This window comes from Xyrauchen texanus, chromosome 1 (assembly GCF_025860055.1).
Source record: "Xyrauchen texanus isolate HMW12.3.18 chromosome 1, RBS_HiC_50CHRs, whole genome shotgun sequence".
NCBI classification, from domain to species: Eukaryota; Metazoa; Chordata; class Actinopteri; order Cypriniformes; family Catostomidae; genus Xyrauchen; species Xyrauchen texanus.
The window spans coordinates 37,204,932-37,229,922 of record NC_068276.1 but is presented as its reverse complement, the minus strand read 5'-3'; the positions used below and the strand labels follow the sequence as shown (position 1 = coordinate 37,229,922).

The following is a 24,991-nucleotide window of genomic DNA, read 5'->3' as shown; positions in this document are numbered from 1 at the left end:
GGACAATGTCATCACTGACGGCCAAAGCCTACAGCCCTGCCGGACACGCTGCTTCTGCCCTGCATGCCATGGCCCTCCTGCAAATCCACCAGGCCAGGGCACTCAAATATCTGCACGGTGGTAGCCCTGATCCCGACGTGCTGCAGGAACTGTGCTCAGCGACCGACCTTGCCCTCAGAGCTACGAAGGTCACAGCGCAGTCACTCGGGCAGGCGATGGCCACACTTGTGGTCCAGGAACGTCATCTGTGGCTGAACTTGGTCGAGATGCGTGAGGCTGACAAAGTGCGCTTCCTCAACGCCACTGTCTCCCAGTTCGGCCTCTTCAGCGACACCATCGAGGACTTTACCCAGCAGTTCTCCACAGTGAAGAAACAGACGTAGGCCATCTCTGCTCGCCGAGGGCGTCCTCCTGTGGCAAAGAAACGCCCTACGTCTGCGCCTCCCAACGCCATACTACCTGCTCCGCCCCGCTGCGAAGCCCAGCCGGGTACGTAAAAAAATAATCGTCCCTTTGGTGCCCCTAGCACGGAGCTTATATGCATGGCTTTCACTTCCCATCCAGTCAGGCTGGCTGGCCCGGACCATTCGACTTGGTTACTCAATTCAGTTTGCCAAGCACCCGCCCCCCTTCACGGGCGTCCGCTTCTCCGCAGTACACGGCGAACATGCCAAATCCCTACATGCGGAAATCGCTACTCTTCTACTCAAAGACGCGATAGAGCCTGTCCCTCCAACCAAGATGAAGAAGGGTTTCTACAGCCCAAGAAATGCGGCGGCTTACGACCGATCTTGGACTTGCGAGATTTCAACAGGGCCTTGTACAAACTCCCATTCAAAATGCTCATGCAAAAACACATCTTAACTCACGTCCAGCATTTAAATTGGTTCGCAGAGGTAGACCTGAAGGATGCTTACTTTCACGTCTCAATTCCTATGGTTCGCGTTCAACGGCCAGGCGTATCAGTACAAAGTCCTCCTCTTTGGCATGCCTCTGTCCCCTTGCGTCTTCACGAAAGTCGCAGAGGCAGCTCTTGCCCCACTCCGAGAAGCCGGCATCCGCATACTCAATTACCTTGATGACTGGCTCACACTGGCCCACTCCCGAGAGTTACTATGCACTCATAGAGACCAGGTGCTCAGGCACCTCAGCCGCTTGGGGCTTCAGGTCAATCGAGAAAAGAGCAAACTCACCCTGGTTCAGAGTATCTCTTTTCTCGGCATGGAGTTAGACTCAGTCTCAATGTTAGCACGTCTCTCCAATGAGCGTGCGCAGTCAGAGCTGGACTGCCTCGCCACCTTCAGGCCAGGCCAAATGGTCCCTTTAAAACTTTTCCAGAGGCTCCTGGGGCATATGGCATCCTCTGCGGTGGTCGCGCTGCTGGGGTTGATGCATATGAGACTGCTTCAGCACTGGCTTCAGACTCAAGTCCCGAGATGAGCATGACGCACTGGGTAACAATCACCCTGCCTGCCACCCAACATTCAAACCCTGGACAGACCTCTGCTTTTTACGGGCAGGAGTGCCCCTGCAGCAGGTTTCCCGACACGTCCTGGTCACGACCGATGCCTCCAGATCGGGTTGGTGTGCCATGTGCAATGGGCACACAGCAAGCGCAAAGCACGCACTGGACACAGCAACGACAAGGCTGGGTCTGCCTCCTCCCAGGGCAGTGCTTGCAGGCTCACCACCTGATCCCTAAATGGGGTTGTGGGAACCTTGGGCACATTGCCCAGTCAGGGTCTCAAGACATGTGAGATCATTCTGAACCAAAATCCTGGCAGGTGTCGCTGACTGAGAATGCCTGCAGTCAACCAACTGACTCTAGGGGCTCAAACAGGGCTCTTCACAGGCCCAGCAGGACCACAGAGAGATCCCACGAGGTAATGAGGTGTGGCCTAGGAGGATTTAGCCTTCTCGTGCCTCTCGTGCCTCTAAGGAACCTGATGATCAGGTTGTGCTTCCCAAGGGACTTACCGTCACATACACCTTTAAGGTGGAGGGGGACAGCCACCCTCTCCTGCAGGAAGGAAAGCATTGAACTGACTGCGCATATCTGGGGTCTTCACCTCGGGAAGAACACCAATTTGCAAACAAATGCCACTTCAAGGCATACATGCACCTCATAGAGGGAGCCCTGGACTGAGTGATCATGTCTACCAATGCCAGTGGTAGATCACTTAGGTCTGCCGCATCCCATCCAGGGGCCAGACATGGAGATTCTAGAGGTCTGGTCATGGGTGCCAGAGGGTGCCCAGTCTCTGAGAGAGAAGGTCCTCAATCTGGGGAACTTTCCAGGGAGGGGCTTTCATGAGGAGCGTGAACTCCGAGAACCAAGACTGGGTGGGCCAGAAGGGCGATACCAGGATGACCTGTTCCTCGTCCTCCCTGACCTTGCACAAAGTCTGTGCAAGCAGGCTCACTGGGCGAAAAGCATACTTGCGCAGCCCCCAGGGCCAGCTGTGTGCCAGCATGTCTGTGTCAAGGGAAGCCTTGGTCAGGGAGTACCAGAGCGGGCAGTGGGTGGATTCCCAGGAAGCAAACAGGTCTACCTGTGCCTCACCGAATCAACTCCAAATCAGCAGTACCATCTGGGGGTGGAGTATCCACTCTCCTCTGAGTGTAACCTGCTGCAACAGTGCATCCACTGCGTGGCTGATGATGCCTGGGATGTGAGTGGCACGCAATAACTTCAGAGAAGACAGCGGGTGATTTGCGGCATTCGATGCGAGCGTAAGCCACGTTGGTGGTTTATTTATGCTACTGTCGCCATGTTGTCCATCCAGAACAACACGTGCTTGCCCTGGATCAATGGCCGAAGCCACCGTAGGGCTAGCAATACTGCCAGCAACTCAAGCCAGTTGATATGCCAACACAGTTGAGGCCCTGTCCAGGAGACCGCGGATTGCGTGCCCATTTCACACGACACCCCAGCCTAACTTAGAGGCGTCTGTTGTAACAACGACATGTCTGGACACTTGCACGGGACCCCTGCCAGCAGCCACTTGAGATACATCCAAGGGCAGATCGGCTTGATGGCTGCGCGATGCGTGTCATGGCACCATACTCATCTTGGGACTCGAGTCTGAAGACAGTGCTGGAGTAGTCTCATATACATCAACGCTTGGGTAGACTACTCCAGCACTGTCTGCAGACTCGAGTCCCAAGATGAGTATGGTGCCATGACACGCATCGTGCGGCCATCACGCCGATCTGCCCTTGGATGTATCTCAAGTTTCTGCTGGCAGGGGTCCCGTGCAAGTGTCCAGACATACCTGCGGGCGGGGCCTCAAGGTGGGGCGGCCACATCAAGGAGCCTTGCGTCCCAAGCTTGTGGCTGTGCTGAGAGAAAGGTCAAAGCACTTAACTTGCTCTGCATGCCCATCATAGGACTGGTCAGCAACGGGGGAGGATGGTGAATGCCCTCGTGACTGGTCACAACCGCCTGATTGTGGGTGTGTGGTGCAGCCAGGCCCGTGCCTGCCGTGAATGTTTGGTGTCTGGCTGTCATGATAACGACAACCGTAAACACAAGCTGTGTGATCCAGGAAATTAGGAAACTGTTCTTTCTTTGTAAATGTGGGTGCCGCAGCCCCTCGGGTGTGTGACGAAATCAAATTCAAAGGAAACAAAAGATTCTCCTCTCGGTCTTCCACTGGGGGATGGAGTGGTCTATCCTCCAAACTCACACCAGGTCTCCTCGTCCCTGGGGCGCTTTGAAACCTTCCTAGGCTTCTTGGATTGTAGGACGTGGGGTGTCAGCTTCCTGCGGGGGGTCACGTCAGGGCCAGGCAGTCGGCCTGGGCTGCGGTTGAACCGGTGTCATCACCACAGTGGTACGCCCTTCGCGATGAGCAGATTGGGTGCGGGACCTTGAGCCATGCTGGAGCAGGATGTGTTGGATAGCCTCCATCTGCTTTTTGACCTCCAAGAACTGCTGGGCATCGCCGAATAGATCAAGCTGGTAGATGAGGGCTCAGGGCATGGTGGAGGGTTCCACTAAAGCCTGACGCTCACGGCAGCCCAGGCAAGCATGGCCGCCAGCTCTGCATCAGCCTCAGACTGGGTGACCACATCTGAAGGTGTGAGCCCTGTCGAGTCCTCCGCATCCAACCGGATCAGCCCGCTCTCCGATGTTGCGATCGAGAGCTCATCCTGCTCTCAAGCTCCGAATGAGGCATCAAACTCTCCCTGGGGATAGCGGACTATATTATCCCAGAAATCTACCAGGGAAAACAAGAGTTCTGGGGAAAGGAAGGTCCGTGGGGGATTACCCGGCAGAACCACTCCAATTGGGGGTCCCCAAATTGCCCCCAGCGCTAACGGTTGTGGCCTCATACCCATAGGTAGAAGGACCAGGGCGGGAGCGGCTGGAGTGGCTTTCCCCCTTAAGAAGGAAAGCTGCAACGTTGCCATGGTCATGGTCTCGAAGTGACAGCATGAGCCATCCACGAACGCTGTATCAGCATGGCTGTAGCCCAGACACATGAGGCAGTGATCGTGGCTGTCATAGGCAGAGAGGTAACGACCGCAACTAGGAACTATACACAGACAGAAAGACATCTTCAAAAAGATGCTCTCCATCAATGCCACACATTTAGAGGAAAATATACTCTTTTATTATTAGAATATATACTCTCTTTGAGCTGTCGAAGCGCCCAGGGGCATTTTCTGCAATTATTCGTGCATGAGGGGGAGAAACCCGTGAAATGCACCATATATCCAACAGCATACACAGAGGCAAATGGAACAGCAAAGGAATTCAATGAATGAACACCGCTTGGCTCCGAAGAAAATATCTGAATGAGTGGTTGTGAGCCAGCTACTTTTATACCCGTATATCAGGAGGAGTGGCATGGAAATTCCACACGCCAATTCCCATTGGTCTTTTCTCAAAGATCAGAAGTGTTTGGGGCTCCCATGAGCAACCACTAGTGTGTCACTACATCGACACAACTTCAAGTGAATGACAGATAGGGAACAATGTGCTTTTTCTTTAATAACTGATCATGTCTGCAGAGGATGCTATTAACTCATTTTTAAAACTTTATTAAGGTGACAACAACCTATAGAGACACTGTTTTTAAATATAATACAATGAAGACAGACTTTGTTTAGGCAACATGTATTTCAGTTAATCACAAATCATTAGATAAAATCTCATCAATTGAATCTCATCAACATGATGTGTCAATTTAAGTTTCTTTATGAACTGAGATAATCTCAGTTAAGACAGAAATTTCAATATGACAGAATAATGAAAACTGCCCTAAAGTTGATTTTGGGTGAAATAGTATGGCTGTTTCATTTACAGAGGACAACTCACGTCATAACCAATGTCTCATCCCCAGGTTCACTCAGAAGTCCATCCACAAAAACAGAAGTGCTGGTGAAGTTGTGGACACTCCATGTTCGGCCCTCATCTATGCTGTATCTAAGACAAGATTTTGCTATTATTCTTTATTTGTTGCATAGATCATGAAAACAACATTATAAATTGTACTATATACTTATGATGAGGAGGAGGGCAGGCCGGGTCATGAGGAAACACGGCCATCCCTTATCCCATTACAATACTGTATCATATGACCAATTATATATGTTTCTCCTTTGAGAGAAGATATTTATGTGTGTATGTGTGTGTATATATATATATATATATATATATATATATATATATATATATATATATATATACTACTGTTCAAAATTTGGGGTCACTTGTCTGGCAAGGTTTCTCATGATCTTAAAAACATTTTGAACTGAAGGTGTATGCTTAAATATTTGAAATTAGTTTTGTAGACAAAAATATAATTGTGCCAACATATCATTTTTTTTAATTACAAAACTAAAATTGTATTTAAAAAAAAGTTTTTGAAATGGATGACTTGGACCGAATAATTAAAAAAAGCAGCCACTAAGTGCCCAGCATATAGATGGGAACTCCTTCAATACTGTTTAAAATAGCATCCCAGGGTGATACATCAAGAAGTTGGTTGACAAAATGCCAAGAGTACATTTCTGCAAAATCTAGGCAAAGTGTGGCCACTTTGAAGATGATAAAATATAACATAGTTTTGATTTATTTGGGATTTTTTAGTCACAACATAATTTCCATATTTCCATTTGTATTATTCCATAGTTGTTACGATTATTAATTATTTTTTTTTAAAAATAAAATAAAGAATGAGTAAGTGACTAAACTTTTGAACGGTAAACTATATATAAACATTAAACATTCCAATAATAAATGAGTATATTTTCCTCTAAATGTGTGGCATTGATGGAGAGCATCTTTTTAAAGATGTCTTTCTGTCTGTGTATAGTTCCTGGTTGCGGTTGTTACCGCGACCTGGGGGGGTTTAACCCCCTTGCACCTCTCAGGAACAAGAGGATCAAGTCATGCTTCTCCAAATACTGATATTCTACTGCATCGTGATGTCCCGATGTAACGGCTACACACATTCAAGGTGAAGGGGGACAGCTCTCCCGCAGAAAGGAAAGCACTGATCTGACTGCGCATTTCTGGGGTATTTGTATCGCGAAGAACAGCACTTAGTGAACAGACACCACTTCAGGTCAACAGGCACCTCGTTAAGGGGCCCTGGGCTGAGTGACCTTTTCTACCACCATGGGTGGTAGGCCACTTAAGTCTTCCGCATCCCAATGAAGGGCCAGACATGGAGAGTCCAGAGGTCCGGTCGCGGGTGCCAGATGGTGCCCCGTCCCTGAGAAAGAGGGTCCTTCCTCAGGGGAATGGGGCTGTCACAAGGAGCATGAGGTTCACAGGGGGAAAACGCATTCTTGCGTCACCTCTGTGTGCCAGGGCATCTGCGCCAAGGAGAGCCTTGGTCATAGAGTACCAGAGCAGACAGTGGGAGGATTTTGGGGAAGCAATCAGGTCTACCTGTGCTTGGCCGAATCGACTCCAGATCAGCTGGACCGCCTGCGGGTTGAGTCTCCACTCTCCCCTGAGCGTGTCCTGCTGTGACTGCATTGACTCCAGATCAGCTGGATCGCCTGAGGGTGGAGTCTCCACTCTCCCCTGAGCGTGTCCTGCTGTGACAGTGCATCCTCTGTTGAGATGGCCCGGGATGTGAGTGGCTCGCAGCGACTTAAGCCGCAGCTGACTCCAGAGGAGGAGACATTCGATTTGATTTGTGACATTCGAAGTGTTGTCCATCCAGACTAACACATGCTTGCCCCGGATCAACATCAATAGCCTCCTCAGGGCAAGTAGTACCGCCAACAACCCGAGGTAGTTCATGTGCCAAGGGCCAGCGACTGTGTGGTTGTTGCATCCGGTGCCCTAGCCACACTGGGAAGCATCTGTCGTAACCACGACATGCCTGGAGACCTGGCCTAGGGGAACTTCTGCCCGTAGGAATGCTAGGTCTGACCAGGGGCTGAATAGACGATGACAAGCCTGCGTGACGAGAACGCGATATATGCCGTAGCGCCATGCTCGTCTCTCGACTCGGGTCTGAGGCCAGTGCTGAGGTGGTCTCATATGCATCAACCCAAGTGGCATAACCGTCGCTGAGGATGCCATATGCCCCAGGAGCCTCTGAAAGGATTTCAGTGGGACCATTGCATTCTGTCTGAGTGTACGCAAACAGTCCAACAATGGCTGCGCGCGCTCGTTGGTGAGGCACGCTGTCATTGAGACCGAATCTAACTCCATACTGAGAAAGAGATTCTCTGAACCAGGGAGAGCTTGCTCTTTTCCCAGTTGACCCGAAGCCCCAGCCGGCACCTGGTGCCTGAGCACACAACATGTCCCACGAGTGAGCTAGATGTAGTCAGTCGTCGAGATATGAGAATGCGGACGCCCCCTTCCCTTAACGGGGCAAAGGCTGCCTCTGCAACCTTCATGAAGGCGCAAGGTGACAGGGACAGAACAAAGGGGAGGACCTCATACAGGTATGGAAGTACGCATCCTTCAGGTCTACCGCCATGAACCAACCTTGATGACGAATGCTCGCTAAGATGCATTTCTGCATCAGCATCTTGGATGGGAGTCTGAGCAAAGCCTGATTTGTCGCCACCCGCCGCCTTTTATGGGTACGATGAAGTAGGGGCTGTAAGACCCCTTCACCTCAGCTGGAGGGACAGGCTCTATCGCATCCTTCTGCAGGAGGGAGGGGATCTCTACGCACAGAGCAACGGAGTTCTCGCCTCTCACCGTAGTGGCTGTGGTGAGTCTAGAGACACCAAGGCTCCTTGTGACCATTCCCCTGAACAGTCTTGGGACGGGGGAGGAAGATTTTTGTACTCGTAGCCCATGGAGACCATCACATCAGGGGTGGATTTTGCCACAGCTGGGCACGCAGGGGCAGGAGGCCGGCCTCCGTGGCGCCACACCTGCCAGAAGAGAAAGGTGGTCATAATAATGATGGTCGGGGACACCGACTGTGAGGCCCAGGAAATGAGAAAACCACTCTTTTCTTAGAATATGGGGCATGCGGTGAAATAAGAAACTTCCAACTGGCCTTCTACGGGGAGGAAAACAATGTTTTAGTGGTGCTCTTACCAGCTCCTGTGCAGTGGATCTCCTACTTCCTGGGCTGTCCGAACACTTTGAAGCCTTCTTGGGTTCTTGGCGACCAGCCATGAGACAGGTGGCATTGGCTTTCTGCGGGTGGCTCCACACGGGGCCAGCCTACTGGGGCGTGCTGTGGCAGAACCAGTGTTGCTGCTGCAGGGGGATGCCCTTGGCGACAAACAGATGTGGGCGCGAGACATTGCATTGTGCCAGGGCAGGATGTGTTGAATGGTCCCCGTCTGCCTTTTAACCACTGAGAATTGCTGGGCGAAATCCTCTATGGTGCCGCCGAATAGGCCAACTTGGTTCAACCATGTTGGTCCAAAGGTGGCGCTCCTGGACCACTAAGGTGGACATCGTCTGCCCGAGAGACAACGCTGTGACCATCATCGCTCGGAGGGCGAGATCGGTCACCGAGCACAGTTCCTGCATCAATCTCGGGTCAGAATTATCCTTGTGCAGTTCACTTGCAGGAAAGCTGTGGCGTGCAGGGCGGAGGTGGCCTGTTCAGTGGCACTTTAGGATCAATTGTGTGTGACAACATAAACCCACAGGCCCTGGACGGGAGACTCGGAGGGCTCCACCAGGTGGTAGCTCTCAGCGGGTGCAGGAGCACTACAATTGCCTTACCAAACTGGGGAGTCGCTAAGCACCCCCTGGCCACCCCACTGTTGAGGGTAGTGAGAGAGGATGAGCCCGCAAACCGGGTCTGGGCAGTGAAAGGTGCCTGCCGCAATTGTGTGAGGTCATCATGTGCTTCCGGGAAGAAAGGTACGGGGGCGGGGTGAGGCGGGGCGGGGCATATCCGCAAGCGGCGCTCGGAGCCCGGAGACCAATCATCGGGCAACGAGGGTTCCGTGGGGGTTTTTCCAATGGAGAAGCTCCCATTGAAGTCCCCAAATCGCCCCCAGTGCTAACCGACCCCACCTCATACCTGCGGGTAGGGAACCACTGGAGTGGCTTTCCCTCTTACGAGAGAAAGCTGCAACCGCAACATTGCCAAAATCATTCCCTCGCAGTGAGAGCATGACCCTTCCACAAGCGCTGTCCCCGCGTGGGGAGTGCCCAACATGAGAGAAGCGATAGTGGTCGTGGGAAGTGGAGAGGTAACACGATTGCAACCAGGAAAACACACAAACGAAGAGGCATCTTGAAAAAGTGTGCCACTCTTTTAGAGGAAAATCTGCCCTTTTATTTGTGTATATCAGAATCAGAATCAGAATCAGAATCAGCTTTATTGCCAAGTATGCTTACACATACAAGGAATTTGTCTAGGTGACAGGAGCTTCCAGTCAACAACAATACAAACAATACCAAAAAAAAACAGCAGCAAGGCATAGGTAATTAAAAACAAAAAGAACACAAAATAAATAATTATACATATACGTACATAAACTCACCTTCATACATACCCACATACACACACGTAAGTGCAAATCTAATACAATCTGTATATAAAGAACAAAAAACAGTATATTATGTACAGAGCAATGTAAGTAATGGCAGAAGTGGATAAGTTGGATAATATAATTTAAATTAAAATTAAACTGTGTATTGCACATAATTATTGCTCAATGGGGGTAATTTAACTGTTCATTAGATGGATGGCCTGAGGGAAAAAACTGTTCCTGTGTCTGACGGTTCTGGTGCTCAGTGCTCTGAAGCGCCGGCCAGAAGGCAACAGTTCAAAAAGGTAGTGGGCAGGGTGAGTGGGGTCCAGAGTGATTTTACCAGCCTTTTTCCTCACTCTGGAAGTGTATAGTTCTTGAAGGGAGGGCAGGGGCAACCAATAATCCTCTCAGCAGACCGAACTGTCCTTTGTAGTCTTCTGATGTCTAATTTCGTGGCTGCACCAAACCAGACAGTTACTGAAGTGCAGAGGACAGACTCAATGACCGCTGAGTAGAACTGTTTCAGCAGCACTGGTGGCAGGTTGAACTTCCTCAGCTGGCGAAGGAAGTACAACCTCTGCTGGGCCTTTTTCACAATGGAGTCGATGTGTATCTCCCACTTCAGGTCCTGTGAGATGGTAGTGCCCAGGAACCTGAATGACTCCACTGCTGACACAGTGCTGTTTAGAATGGTGAGGGGGACAATGTTGGGGTGTTCCTCCTAAAGTCCACAATCATCTCCACTGTTTTGAGCGTGTTCAGCTCCAGGTTGTTTTGACTGCACCAGACAGCCAGCCGTTCAACCTCCTTTCTATACGCAGACTCATCATCATCTCGGATGAGGCCGATGACAGTGGTGTCGTCTGCAAACTTCAGGAGCTTGACAGAGTGGTCCTTGGTGGTGCAGTCATTGGTGTACAGGGAGAAGAGTAGTGGGGAGAGCACACATCCCTGGGGGCACCAGTGCTGATGGTACAGGTGGTGGAAGTGAATTTTCCCTGCCTCACAAGCTGCTGCCTGTCCGTCAGAAAGCTGGTAATCCACTGACAGGTAGAGGTGGGAACAGGGAGTTGGTTTAACTTAGTCCGGAGTATATCTGGTATGATTGTGTTGAAAGCCGAGCTGAAGTCCACAAAAGGATCCTTGCGTATGTCCCCGGTCTGTCCAGATGTTGCAGGATATGATGCAAACCCATGTTGACTGCATCATCCACAGACCTGTTTGCTCGATAAGCAAATTGAAGGGGGTCCAGAAAGGGTCCAGTGATGTCCTTCAGGTGGGCCAACACCAGTCTCTCAAATGACTTCATGACCACAGATGTCAGGGCGACAGGTCTGTAGTCATTAAGTCCTGTGATTTTTGGTTTCTTAGGGACGGGGATAATGACTGAGCGTTTGAAGCAGCATGGGACTTCACATTGCTCCAGTGATCTATTGAAGATCTGAGTGAAGATGGGGGCCAGTTGGTTAGCACAGGAACGAAGGCAAGCTGGTGAGATGCCATCTGGTCCTGGAGCCTTCCTTGTCCTTTGCTTCCGAAAGACACGGCACACATCGTCCTCACAGATCTTTAGTGCAGGTAGTGTAGCAGGAGGGGGAGGAGGGGGGTTGCAGGAGGTGTTAATGGTTGTGTGAAATGAAGGTCCGAGTGCATGTGGGGTGTGAAATCGGGCCTTTCAAATCTGCAGTAAAACACATTCAGGTCGTCAGCCAGTCGTTGGTCCGCCACAGGGTTGGGGGTAGGAGTCCTGTAATTAGTAAGTTGTTTCAGGCCACTCCACACTGATGCTGGGTCGTTAGCTGAAAACTTGTTTTTCAGCTTCTCAGAGTAGCTTCTTTTAGCCACTCTGATTTCCCTATTCAGTGTGTTCCTGGCCTGATTATACAAGACTCTATCCCCACCCCTGTAAGCCTCCTCTTTGGCATGACGAAGCTGTCTGAGTTTTCCTGTGAACCATGGTTTATCATTGTTGAATGACAAAAATGTCCTAGTAGGGATGCACATATCCTCACAGAAACTGATGTATGATGTAACAGTATCTGTGAGCTCGTCCAGGTCTGTAGCTGCAGCTTCAAAAACACTCCAATCAGTGCAGTCAAAGCAGGCTTGTAGTTCCAGCTCTGCTTCAATAGTCCATCTCCTTATAGTCCTTACAACTGGCTTGGTTGATTTTAATTTCTGCCTGTAGGTCGGGAGAAGATGAACCAGACAGTGATCAGAGAGACCCAAAGCTGCACGTGGGACAGAGCGATATGCATCCTTCATATATATATATATATATACACACACACCTAAAGGATTATTAGGAACACCTGTTCAATTTCTCAATAATGCAATTATCTAATCAACCAATCACATGGCAGTTGCTTCAATGCATTTAGGGGTGTGGTCCTGGTCAAGACAATCTCCTGAACTCCAAACTGAATGTCAGAATGGGAAAGAAAGGTGATTTAAGCAATTTTGAGCGTGGCATGGTTGTTGGTGCCAGATTGGCCGGTCTGAGTATTTCACAATCTGCTCAGTTACTGGGATTTTCATGCACAACCATTTCTAGGGTTTACAAAGAATGGTGTGAAAAGGGAAAAACATCCAGTATGCGGCAGTCCTGTGGGCGAAAATGCCTTGTTGATGCTAGAGGTCAGAGGAGAATGGGCCGACTGATTCAAGCTGATAGAAGAGCAACTTTGCCTGAAATAACCACTCGTTACAACCAAGGTATGCAGCAAAGCATTTGTGAAGCCACAACATGCACAACCTTGAGGCGGATGGGTTACAACAGCAGAAGACCCCACCGGGTACCACTCATCTCCACTACAAATAGGAAAAAGAGGCTACAATTTGCAAGAGCTCACCAAAATTGGACAGTTGAAGACTGGAAAAATGTTGCCTGGTCTGATGAGTCTCGATTTCTGTTGAGACATTCAGATGGTAGAGTCAGAATTTGGCGTAAACAGAATGAGAACATGGATCCATCATGCCTTGTTACCACTGTGCAGGCTGGTGGTGGTGGTGTAATGGTGTGGGGGATGTTTTCTTGGCACACTTTAGGCCCCTTAGTGCCAATGGGCATCGTTTAAATGCCACGGCCTACCTGAGCATTGTTTCTGACCATGTCCATCCCTTTATGGCCACCATGTACCCATCCTCTGATGGCTACTTCCAGCAGGATAATGCACCATGTCACAAAGCTTGAATCATTTCAAATTGGTTTCTTGAACATGACAATGAGTTCACTGTACTAAAATGGCCCCCACAATCACCAGATCTCATCCCAATAGAGCATCTTTGGGATGTGGTGGAACGGGAGCTTCGTGCCCTGGATGTGCATCCCACAAATCGCCATCAACTGCAAGATGCTATCCTATCAATATGGGCCAACATTTCTAAAGAATGCTTTCAGCACCTTGTTGAATCAACGCCACGTAGAATTAAGGCAGTTCTGAAGGCGAAAGGGGGTCAAACACAGTATTAGTATGGTGTTCCTAATAATCCTTTAGGTGAGTGTATATATATATATATATATAAGAAATTCTGCTCAGCTATTGAAGCACCCAGGGGTGTTTACTCAGCACAGCCTTTGTGTGTGTCACTATCTGTCACTCACTCGACACAACATCGAGTGAGTGACAGATAGGGAACTGAATTTAAATGTATTTGGCTAAGGTGTATGTAAACTTTTAACTTTAACTGAATATATATAAATAAATAAATAAATATATATTTATATAAAGAAATCTTTTGTTCAGGTGTTGTTTTATTTGTTCACATGCTGCTCAAGAAAAATAACTGGTTGTGTTTCAGAGTAGGTGAGTCAAGGTTGGGTATCCAAACATAGTTCAAAATGTTTTATAATATATATTGTATTCCATTCTCTCTGTTTCAGTGATACCCTTTCTCTGTTAACAAAAATTTTAAATATACTGACATGGCAAATTACACAATCACCGTTGATTCTCACAGTGATTAAGAGTTTGTAGGTTACAAGCACTTCCACTCTAAGCCCTACAAACTCCAAGTCTTATCCTGACAGAAGCAGTGTTTGTGCTGCCAACACTTTAATGCTGGTGTAAGACTTCAAGGCTTAAGTCAGCGATGGTAAAGAGTCCCTCTTTAATCTTTATAAGTTCTCCTTTATGTACATTTGCGGAAGGTGCACATTATATCTAGCATGTGAATCCCTTTCTATTATATGGGTAAAGGGTTGGCTGAGTGCAGAGAAAGATATTTGGGCTGCTTGAGAACTTGGGGTGGTCTGAAGAGCTCTCCAAAGCCAAATGGGGTTCTTAAACCTCTCACCCAAAGGATTACCAGCACAATCAGGTCAGCAAAAGCCAGGGAGAGAAAGTCTTGAACTGTTATTTTTATGCTAGTCTGCCCCTCTTTAGTGTTTACTACTTTTCATTGCCCCAATCTCTCTTTTTAAAGTTTCTTCTGTCACTCTTTATCATCCATCTCCTGAGCAAATCTGTGTTTAGCTGAGCCTTTGAATGGACATAAAAGCTAGAAATTATGTTAAAGTTATTCAATTAGTTAAAAGTTACACACAAGTCATGCATGCTCAGCGATTATATCAAAGAAAGAAAATGATCTTACTTCAGTATTTTTAAAGGGATTGAGGTGTCCTTAATGGCCACAATGACACCACCATGATCCAGATAGAGAATGTGATGTTCTTCCTCAAATACCTTGAGAGAACAAATTAAGTAAGAAAAAAACAGTTTGACGGATCTTACATTGAACATATATAATCATAATTATCATCATCACAATTTGCTGTCATTAGCAAAAAAAAAATGAAATGAGAGACAGGAACGATCCAGCAAAATGGCAGCAAACGAAAGGGTGTCACATGACAGAATGGAAAAGAGGCAAATACATTTGCATTCAAAGAGAAAATTAAAGAGTTTGTAAATGGTTGGCATTAAAAATACAAATTAAATTATTGGAGTCACTATTCACTTTCATTATATGGCAAATAAACCCTGTAAAGTCTTTAAAATTTTAGGCTAGGGTTAGCAAAATGTAAAAAAACAAATTGGAGCGACATTACGGTGAGCAAATAATGACAATTTTCACTTTTGGGTGAACTATTCCTTTAGCCCTTGAATGGACTTAAGGGTCAATTTGACGTGTTTAAACTATTAGCACCAATTTACACCAATTTTAACTTTTCAGCCTGAAACTTATTGGTTTCCTCCACAGACATAATCAGAATTTGCCAATGTAAATTTTTTACCTAACCCTAATCTTTGGGTTACGGTTGTAACCTTGGTTCTCTGAGGGAGATGAGAGAGACATATCACTATGGTACACGTTTCTTGCTTGGTCATCCATGAAGCCCTGTGCAATCATGCCAAACATTCTGCTGGCAAGCCCCACCCCTTCCTCATAAAAACAGTTGCACTGGCCCAAAATGGCATCCGTTACAGCTCTTCCAAGCGGATGAAAATTGGGCCCTTTCACACTCATCTCCCTCAGAGAACCAAGGTTACAACCGTAACCCAAAGTTATCTTTCGGTCGACTTGTTCGACATCTCACTATGGGATATAGAAAACACACATACATTCTGTCATCAGAGCAGACCTACCATATCCGGTTTATAGAACCTTATGAATGTGTGCCAGGCAGCCCAATCGGCTGCCACACAGACATCCTCCATTGAGGTTCTTTAAAATAGAGCCCAAGAAGCAGCCATTCTCCTCCTGGAATGGGCTCTCACACCCCCTGATAATGGCTGTCCCTTTACTGAGAAAGCCAATTTAATGGCTTCTACTATCCAGAGAGAAAGTAATTGTTTTGACAATGTGTTACCCCTCACTGGGTTTGCAAATCACACAAAGAGATTCTCGGACTGTCCAAAGCTTTGTGTTTTACTCACATACTGTATGCTTTCAATGCCTCTGGCGAAGCAAAAGCAGGAGGGTAAAAACTGGGATTTTCATCTCTTTGCATAACATAACCAGGTTTAATCACCTTGGGAACAACCGACATATTAGGGTGTAACCTGACCCTGGAAAATGTTTGCTTGAACCTGAGACATACAGGGTTAACCGAGAGTAAAGTTCACTGACACACCTAATAGTGGTCAAGGCTAGTAACAACGTTGTCTTACGAGACAATGTTTATATCGCTTTTTTGGCGGCGTACATCTTTCATGATCCTACTAATGACAGAATATGAGAATATCTAGAACTGTTGGAAAAAAGGGACTATCTGTTTTCCCTGACACCATTTTTCAAATGTTTTCCACTCCATCTCCTACAGAGAACTGGGGGAGCTTGCTGTGGCACTTTGAAAGTGAAAATCACATTTTGAGCAAGCCGAGAGCACTTAAATTAGACCTCTCATGGGCCAAACCCTGAGGTTCTATTTCTGTGCATGTGGATGGAATATTGTCTCACCCGCTACAGAGAGGAGGTCCCTGCGCTGGGGTAGGTGCCACAGGCTCACATATAATAGTTATAATATAAACATATAAACAATATGTATATAAACAGTATAAAATATAAACATAACAGACTGTGTTGGGGTTAAAAAACTCTTCTTTGTTTTCATTATAAAATCCTGTGAAGTAAAATAATCACACTCTGTACAGAATGAAGCAGGGATTTGTGTGTCAACATTCGGAATTGTATTTTCTCTGATAGTTGTTTAGAAATCTGAGGCCTAAACTGGGGCGGACACTGATCAACACAGGCGATAAGTGTCTGTGACAACACTCTATGTATTTGACTGATCCACACAGGTGATAAGTGTGTGTGTGTGACAGTACTTTATGTGTTTGACTGATCAACACAGTGGATAAGTGTGTGAGACAGCACCCTGTGCGTTGGCTGATCCACACAGAAGATAAATGTGTGACCGTGCTCTATGTGTTTGACTGATCAACACAGGGGATAAGTGTGTGTGACAGCACTCTATGCGTTTTACTGATCAACACAGGGGATAAGTGTGTGTCACAGCACTCTATGCATTTGGTTGATTAACACAGGTGATAAGTGTGTGTGTGTGACAGAATTCTATAGTGTGTGATAGAAGTTCTAAAAGCCTCTTGCTCTTTCCTTTTCACGTCAAAATGCTATTGCATCGCCAAAACTGCTGGACCAAATAAGCATTTCGGGTCCATTGGCTAATAAGCATTTCGGGTCCATTGGCTGGTCAAGAAAGTGTCCTTTATCTTTCTCCACCATTGTTGACAGATTCAACTACAAGCCTCTCTTACCCACCACCATAAGACCCAAAGTTCAAAGCAACACAATTAGTATAATATGAGATCCGTCACTGTGCGAATCTCTGTCCATAGCTCTGTGATGTCATTGCCCTTTGACAGAGCAACAGACATATCTTCATTCAACTCGTAATTTAGGCTAAAAGCAGAGAGACTGCTTTGGTAGCCCGCTCCGTCTGCGCTGAAGACTTGAAGTTTCTCAAAAATCGCTGAGAAGCAATCCAATTTGTGAGGAAGCTTAGGGGCAACAGAGGATAAACCGAATGCTGATCTTGGATCCAGATGGCTCACCAAAGATGCTTCCATCTGCGGCATATGAGACCAGCCTCTTTCCTCCATACCCACTATGTCAAGCAAGGAGAAGCTGTACACCGGGACATTTGATGACAGCAGTTTCTGCCAATACTTCATCAGATCCTCCATATAATCCTGGAAAGGTGGGAGGGTTTGATGAGCTACAGGGTGGTGGGGAGGAGGAATTTACCATCAAGTCTTACCCGGTAGGGTTTCCAGGTTGCACCACGTGGCTCCTTGATGTCGACATCATCGTCTTTGTCCAAAAGCCCTCCCGAAGCAGTAATAGCAAGTCCTCGTCTGGTGAGACTCCTGGGAACTGTTTGATCTCCATAATGAAGTCAACAGGGTCCCCGAACTCAGCCGAAGAAGTAAGCTGGTCAGCCCAACTCCACCTCGGAGGTGGGGGACAAACCACGCTCTCCTGTGTAGGATTCCTGGAGAGAGTATACTGCAATCTCTTCAAGAGATACGTGTCAATATTGCTGCCATGGCATGCTCGACGCATAGGCAAGCTGGACACATACCGTGCAGATCTATAGATGAAATAGAAACTCTGCACACTCCTGGGCAGTGGCGAGACAGCAGAGCTCTTTGCTTTTGACTAATCCACACAGGGGATAAGTGTGTGTGACAGCACTCTATTCGTTTGACTGATCTGACTGATGAGAGTCTACTGCAATCTCTACAAGTGATCGTGTCAATAATGCTGCCCTGGCATGCTAAAAGCTCAGGCAAGCTGGACACATACCTTGCAAATCTCTAGATGAAATAGAAAATCTGTACACTCCTGAGCAATGGCGAGATGGCAGCTTGATCTGGCCAGGCCTTGGGGAAGCAATGTTCAACTGGTAAGTGAATTTCTTTTTTTTTTTTTTTTTTTATAAAGTTTTTAATTTCTCAGTATGACTTGGTTCACTTTGGCTCGATGTCCTTAACTGAGTGTCCTTAGACAGTTGAATCCAGCCAAATCTATGAACCGTAAGTGCACTGAAAAAGGGCTCGCAGTGGATGCCATGAGTGAAGAGATGTAGGATGCCATTTTGGGCCAGTGCTACTGATTATTTTGGGAAGGAGCAGGGCTTCCCTGGTGTACCGGCAAGCAGCCAGGGCTTCATGGATGACCACAAAAGAGGCGTGCCCCATAGTGAGATGTCGAATGACTTGACCATAAGAACCATAAAAAGTACCTAAAAATGTCCTCCGGATCAATTTGACCCATTTCATAGGTGTAAAGACTTATGAGAAAGTTGTAAAATGGTAGAAAAGTCAATAAATAATATTTAATAAACTGACTCAACCTGAAAAAACCACAAGTACAAACACACACACACACACACACACACACACACACACACACACACACACACACACACACACACACACACACATTGGGGCAGCTATCCTTATGAGGACTCTCCATAGACATAATGATTTTTATACTGTACGAACTATAGATATTATCCCCTAACCCTAACCCTAAACCTAACCCTCACAAAAAACTTTATGCATCTGTACATTTAAAAAAAAAAAACATTGTTTAATATGTTTTTTAAACGATTTGAATTATGGGGACACTGGAAATGCCCTCATAAACCACATTTATAGCATAATACTCTTGTAATTACCAGTTTGTAACCTAAATAATGTCCTCATAAACTACCCAAACCCGCACACAAAGACACACGCACTTGCAAATTAGTGAAAAGTTAGTTAATGATGATAGAACAGTTGTTCGGGGAAAAAATTTCAAATTGTGACTGTTGAACTGTGATTTAACAAGATATGTCAATTTGACCAGATGAAATCAACATTGGGAGTTGATCATTAAGACCGCTCAAGGGTTAAATCAGTTTGTGGTATTTTGTTTGCTTTCACCTGTCTCCAGGTCTTGCCACAATCTGAGGTGATGTACATCTCCTCTTTATATTCAACCAGCTGAGACCCAAGGTTACCTGAAGAGGAGATACACACATAAAGATGATCAAATAAACATTCAGACTGAGAGAGAGAATCGTTTCAATTCTTTAATTTTTAACTTGAGATGAAGCAGCAATTCCCTCACTCTGTTTGATTTTGAGAGAGATGGAGGAGAAGGAAGGAGAGACTTATATATAAAAAGAATGAAAGTATGAGGAAACTGGAGGGTATCATTCCTGAGCTGGATCAAAAGCTTACTGAGCTGAGAAATAGTTAGAGCTGAACATAAGTTGGATTTTACAGAGGGATTGAGCACTAACAGCAAGAGAATGCTGCATTTTGATGGAGACACTCAATGCGGACTATGGAGATGTTCAAAATCTGCTGTATGCTTGCACAGATGTGCACATACATTTATTTTGAAGAGAAAGCAAATCACAATCATGTGTTGGCAACTTTTTTTTTAAAAAACTGAAGAGTCCTTTTGTCTTTGAGGTGATTCCACTGTATGTTTGTCATGTTTGAATCTCTGAGTGAATAGGCATACTTTATGACCTTGTGAACTGCCAGTGAGACAATAGCTCTAGCCTTCAAGAACATTAATGTATTGTCTTCCTCAATTCCCCCTGTAGTAATACAAATCTAATATTTCATATATATGTGTCTGCCTCCTTTTGAGCAACAGTGTAGGCTCAATGGATGAGCCACTCATAAATGGAAAAATCAAGGTTTAGGTTTTATATTTCCCATTTGATACATCACATCCCGATTCCCCAATGAATGCTTTTAAGTCATTATTTTTCTTTTCCTTTCCTTTCCTTTCCTTTCCTTTCCTTTCCTTTCCTTTCCTTTCCTGTCCTAATTAATGTAAGGTAGTCTGCTTTGTACCTACTAACATAATTTCCCCATGCATGCTGCCGATTTACATGCATATTAGAATTATACCGGAAATTATATTTGAAAAGTTAAGAAGAAATCTGGTGTTCCAATAAATTAGTTTTAGTGCAAAGCTTCATTTTATCTACCTCTTTGGGGAAAATACCAATGCATAGTTGTCATGGAGACTGACCTGCACCCATTATGAGGCCTGGGGCAGAATCTTTAGTGTGGACCGTACCAGACACGTACGGGTTGTCAGCCCATCGCAAATGGAGATTAAGGTTACAGTCAGGCTAGAGAAAGGAAAAGACAGATAAAAGAAAAAAATATATGTTTCAGTATATATATGTGTAAGGGAGAGACACTGAGATTATGAAAGACAAATTCATTTTCATTTCACTACCCAATAGCTTCACCACCAATTAGTATTTGTAGATGTATGTGAACTTAGTATTAAGTGGTTTTAAATTATGAGCTTCTTACTGTAGAAATCACAAACTGAGTCAGAATCCAGATTGTGGACTAAGTACTAAATAATGTCCAGCATTAAAGAATAAAGAATGAAGCATTGCAGTAACATAAAGCTAAAGACTTAATTTACTAAATAATAAAACAATTTCAGACAAGACAAACACATTAACACGTTAAACTCAAGTGCTGTGAGAATGTAATTGAGTTTGTGCCTGCATTATAAACACAATAGGACATGAAGAGATTTATTTTGAAATTTCTCACTACTATACATTTCAGGCACCAAGTGGTGATAATAAAAAGCAGAAGATATTGCCAAAAAATGACATGGGAGATTTGCAGAAAGTAAAAAAAAAAAAAAAAGTGCTGAAGGTGGAGGGAGTGTCAATAAGTGAGGAGTAAAAGAGAATAAGAAAAAAGACATGTCAGAGATAGGGCTGAGAGATGAAGATGTGAGTAGAGTAGACAGACAAAAGAGGAGAGAATAGTCGATAAATGTCCTTTTGACTCGTATCTAGACTTGTCTCTGCCAGAAACACATATATATATATATATATATGTGGTGCCAATATATATATATATATATACACATCTATATCATCTGTGTGTGTGTGTGTGTGTGTGGGTAAAGGGTAAACCCTGTGGACATACAGTGTGTTTATACACCGATCAGCCACAACATTAAAACCACCCCTCGTGTCCCCCTTGTGCCACCAAAACAGCACCAACCTGCATCTCAGAATAGCATTCTGAGATGCTATTCTTCTCACCACTGCTGATCACGGAGATCACCAGCTCCAGAAATACTCAAACCAGCCTGTCTGGCACCAACAATCATGCCACTGTCCAAATCACTGGGATCACATTTTTTAACCATTTTGATAGTTGATGTGAGCATTAACTGAACTCCTGACCCGTATCTGCATGATATTATGCACTGCACTGCTGCCACATGATTAGATATCGCATTGATGATTGTTAGTGCCAGATGGCCTGGTTTGAGTATTTCTGTAACTGCTGATCTCCTGGGATTTTCACACACAACAGTCTCTAGAATTTACTCAGAATGGTGCCAAAAACAAAAAACATCCAGATGAGCGGCAGTTCTGTGGACGGTAATGCCTTGTTGATGAGAGAGGTCAACAGAGAATGGCCAGACTGGTTCAAACTGACAAAGTCTACGGTAACTCAGATAACCACGCTACACAGTTGTGGTAAGAAGAATATCTGTGGGTTGGGGCTGTTTTGGTGGCATGAGGGGGGAGCTACACAATATTAGGCAGGTGGTTTTAATGTTGTGGCTTATCAGTGTAAATGTGTGCATGGATTGATGACTCAGAGTTTTTCTTATTTTGACAGAGCCAGGTCCCGCACTTCCCACAAACAGTGGCAAATGAGTCATATTAATAACCTCAAGTTTGTATCTAAGGTCATGGTAGTAAACAGTGATACATTCATCCTGAACAGGAAGAAAAGCCATGTGTGGGCTGGATCTATGTGTGTAGAAGTATAATGAATACTGCCCTACAAAACAAAAAGGCAGTAACTGCATTTTTGGTCAAAAATGAGTTATTATCATTTTCATGACATTCAAGGCATCCTTTGTTATGTGACAAAACATCTTATCTCAAATGTGTGTCGTTTTGGAGAAAAATGGTAGTCGTTTGTACAGTAACTGCAAAAAGCCCTAGTGAAACAAAGCATGAGTACAGTAACATCCATTGCAGTATTCTTGTTATGTTTTACCTAACAAAAAATAACCGTGTTGCTGCGCAGTGAAGGTACTGTTTACATGGTGAACACACACAGCTGACTTCGCGGCATCCTCACGGGACGGTTTTAACATTTGCGATTTCACCCTTCTAACTTCACACAAATTTTGTTTGAGATGGCACAAAGCTGGGGAAAGAAGATGGTCGAACTGGCATTGAAAAGAAAATACCCGGAGAATGGTAACAGTGACAAATTAAACATTTAGAGGCTAGGCTATCACAATATAAACACCTGTCAGCCACCAGGGCGGCACTTCCTCTCAAAGGTCCATTCAGATAGCATTATGCTAATTGACAGGTAATGTTTTAAATAGCTTTGCTTACCTGCCCCTGATCCTCCCTGCTCCTAGCTGTAACTTTATTCTCTGTAACTTCACATCATCGCCGATGCCATGTCATCATTTTGTTGTTCATGTTACAAAGTTATAATCCAACCAGCAGTGGAAAAATATTCAATAACTAGAAAAGCATGTGGTCCTATTCAAAATAAATTGTCCCAATTTGGGCCTTGATACAGCTTAGCAATGTGAGACTTTAAGCAGCCGTTTCAGCATCAGAACAGCTTCCGGGTGGAAAATATTGACCTAAAATGGTCAAATTAGTTTGGGTTTGGTATATCCATGTTCAGGAAAACAAATGGTTCCAATTATTTCAAATACAGTGTATCTAACACACCCAGAGCCCAAGTTGTGGCAAAATTGTTTTTGGAGAATCTGTAGTTACTGCCTTTTTCCTTGGTATGGTGCCACGTTTTTGGTAAGTAATACAAAGCAAGAATACATTAACTGCAAAATAGTGGTAAAATATCAAATTAAATATGAGGATTGATATGTACAAAGAATAAGCTAATATAAAGTAACAAAACAGCCACATGTCTAATAATCTACCTACAACTACTTAGGCTGGATGACAGGATAACTTTAAAGTCATTTTTCTCAGTTCTGCACTCTGCGTAGTTACTGCCTTTTTGCTTTGTAGGGCAGAATAGTACTGAGGCTGAGCTGAGAAATAAAGTCATGATTTTGTTGGTGTGGCAATGCATTGAACTAAAATTGGTGGCAATATGTCATGGTAAGTGACAGAACAGTAGCTGCACAGTTAAATCAGTGTATATCTATTAAAAATGTGGTGTTTGCAATATAATTGCATTTGTGTGCATGATAAAATATTCTAAATAAATAATGCATTTGTTGAAATCCATGTTAAACAAAAACTGATAAAAGTGATACTCTGTTTAATTTTCATTTTATATTTCAATTTCTCAACCTTAGCCCAGCACACCAGATAGTATTACTAATAAAATGGGTGCAAGGATTGGACTAAAGTAAAATGTGGTTTAAAACAAAACACTGGTTGGAGCATTGGGATGAAAGTTTGAATAATGGAATGATGTCATGATTTTGAGCAGATATTTTACCTGCATGCAATTTACTGGTTTGCCATTCATATCAGCTGTGGGTGGGGCCAGGGGTTCCCAGTCTCTGCCTTTGTTGTAAGTGATGAGAGTCATCACCTTTCCATTTACTTTTTGATTTGCCAAGAAAACTCCCTTAATCCCACGAACCTGAAAAATACAAGCATAAACTAATAATGCCTACTGTTATGATCAGGTGATTATTGACCCGTTGTTTTTAAATAATCTTAATCTTGCATTTCGTCAACATTCTTATGGATTCTCAACAACAATGACTAAATGAATAGGCTAAGTAAAAAAACTAAATTACATTTTTATACTTTAAAATTGTATGTAATTTCAGGGCATTTTGTGTGATTACTAGAACGCAGCTAAGGCATTCCTAGGTAGTTGCTAGGTCATTAATAATTAGTTGCTTAATAGCCCAAGTCAAAAGAGACTAAGTCTCTATGACATCCTGATTCCAGATATTTGTGGAGACCTTATTAATGGAAGTCTGTGGGATTTTTCACTAATTTTCCATCCCCCAGGGACGTTTATATTCTAAATAAAAACAAAACAAATTTAAAATAAAAAACATTACACGGTATGTTTCAAACAGATGCAATTTGTAAGTATTCCATTTATCACCTGTTAAAGAATAAAATTGATATATAGGTGCTGCTCTTTCCATTTTTAAAAGCTTGTGTTTAGTGTTAAAAACAAGCCTATGGCAATGTTTATATTTATGATCAAAATATACACTGACGGCCAAACGTTTTGAATAATGTACAGATTTTGCTCTTATGAAAAGAAATTGGCACTTTTATTCACTAAAGTGGCATTCAACTGGTCACAATGTATAGTCAGGACATTAATAATGTGAATAATTACTATTACAATTAGGTTTTTTTTTCAGAACTTCTTAAACTACTTCAAAGAGTTCCTCCACATGCAGAAATGACAGCTTTGCAGATCCTTGGCATTCTAGCTGTCAATTTGTCCAGATACTCAAGTGACATTTCACCACACACTTCATGTAGCACTTGCCATAGATGTGACTGTCTTGTCAGGTACTTCTCACACACCTTACAGTC

General features: G+C 44.8%; 1 protein-coding gene across 1 annotated transcript in view; it reads right to left on the bottom strand.

Annotated features, from left to right (window-relative positions):
• LOC127622316 (VPS10 domain-containing receptor SorCS2-like) overlaps window positions 1-24,991 on the bottom strand; it is a 268,515-nt gene that overhangs the window by 12,557 nt on the left and 230,967 nt on the right. The window contains exons 10-14 of the mRNA XM_052096426.1: window positions 23,919-24,065; window positions 20,449-20,551; window positions 19,338-19,414; window positions 14,530-14,621; window positions 5,327-5,434 (exon numbers count right to left, since the gene is read on the bottom strand). Of these exons, the coding sequence (XP_051952386.1) occupies window positions 5,327-5,434; window positions 14,530-14,621; window positions 19,338-19,414; window positions 20,449-20,551; window positions 23,919-24,065 (527 nt within the window). The remainder of the gene's footprint in view (window positions 1-5,326; window positions 5,435-14,529; window positions 14,622-19,337; window positions 19,415-20,448; window positions 20,552-23,918; window positions 24,066-24,991) is intronic.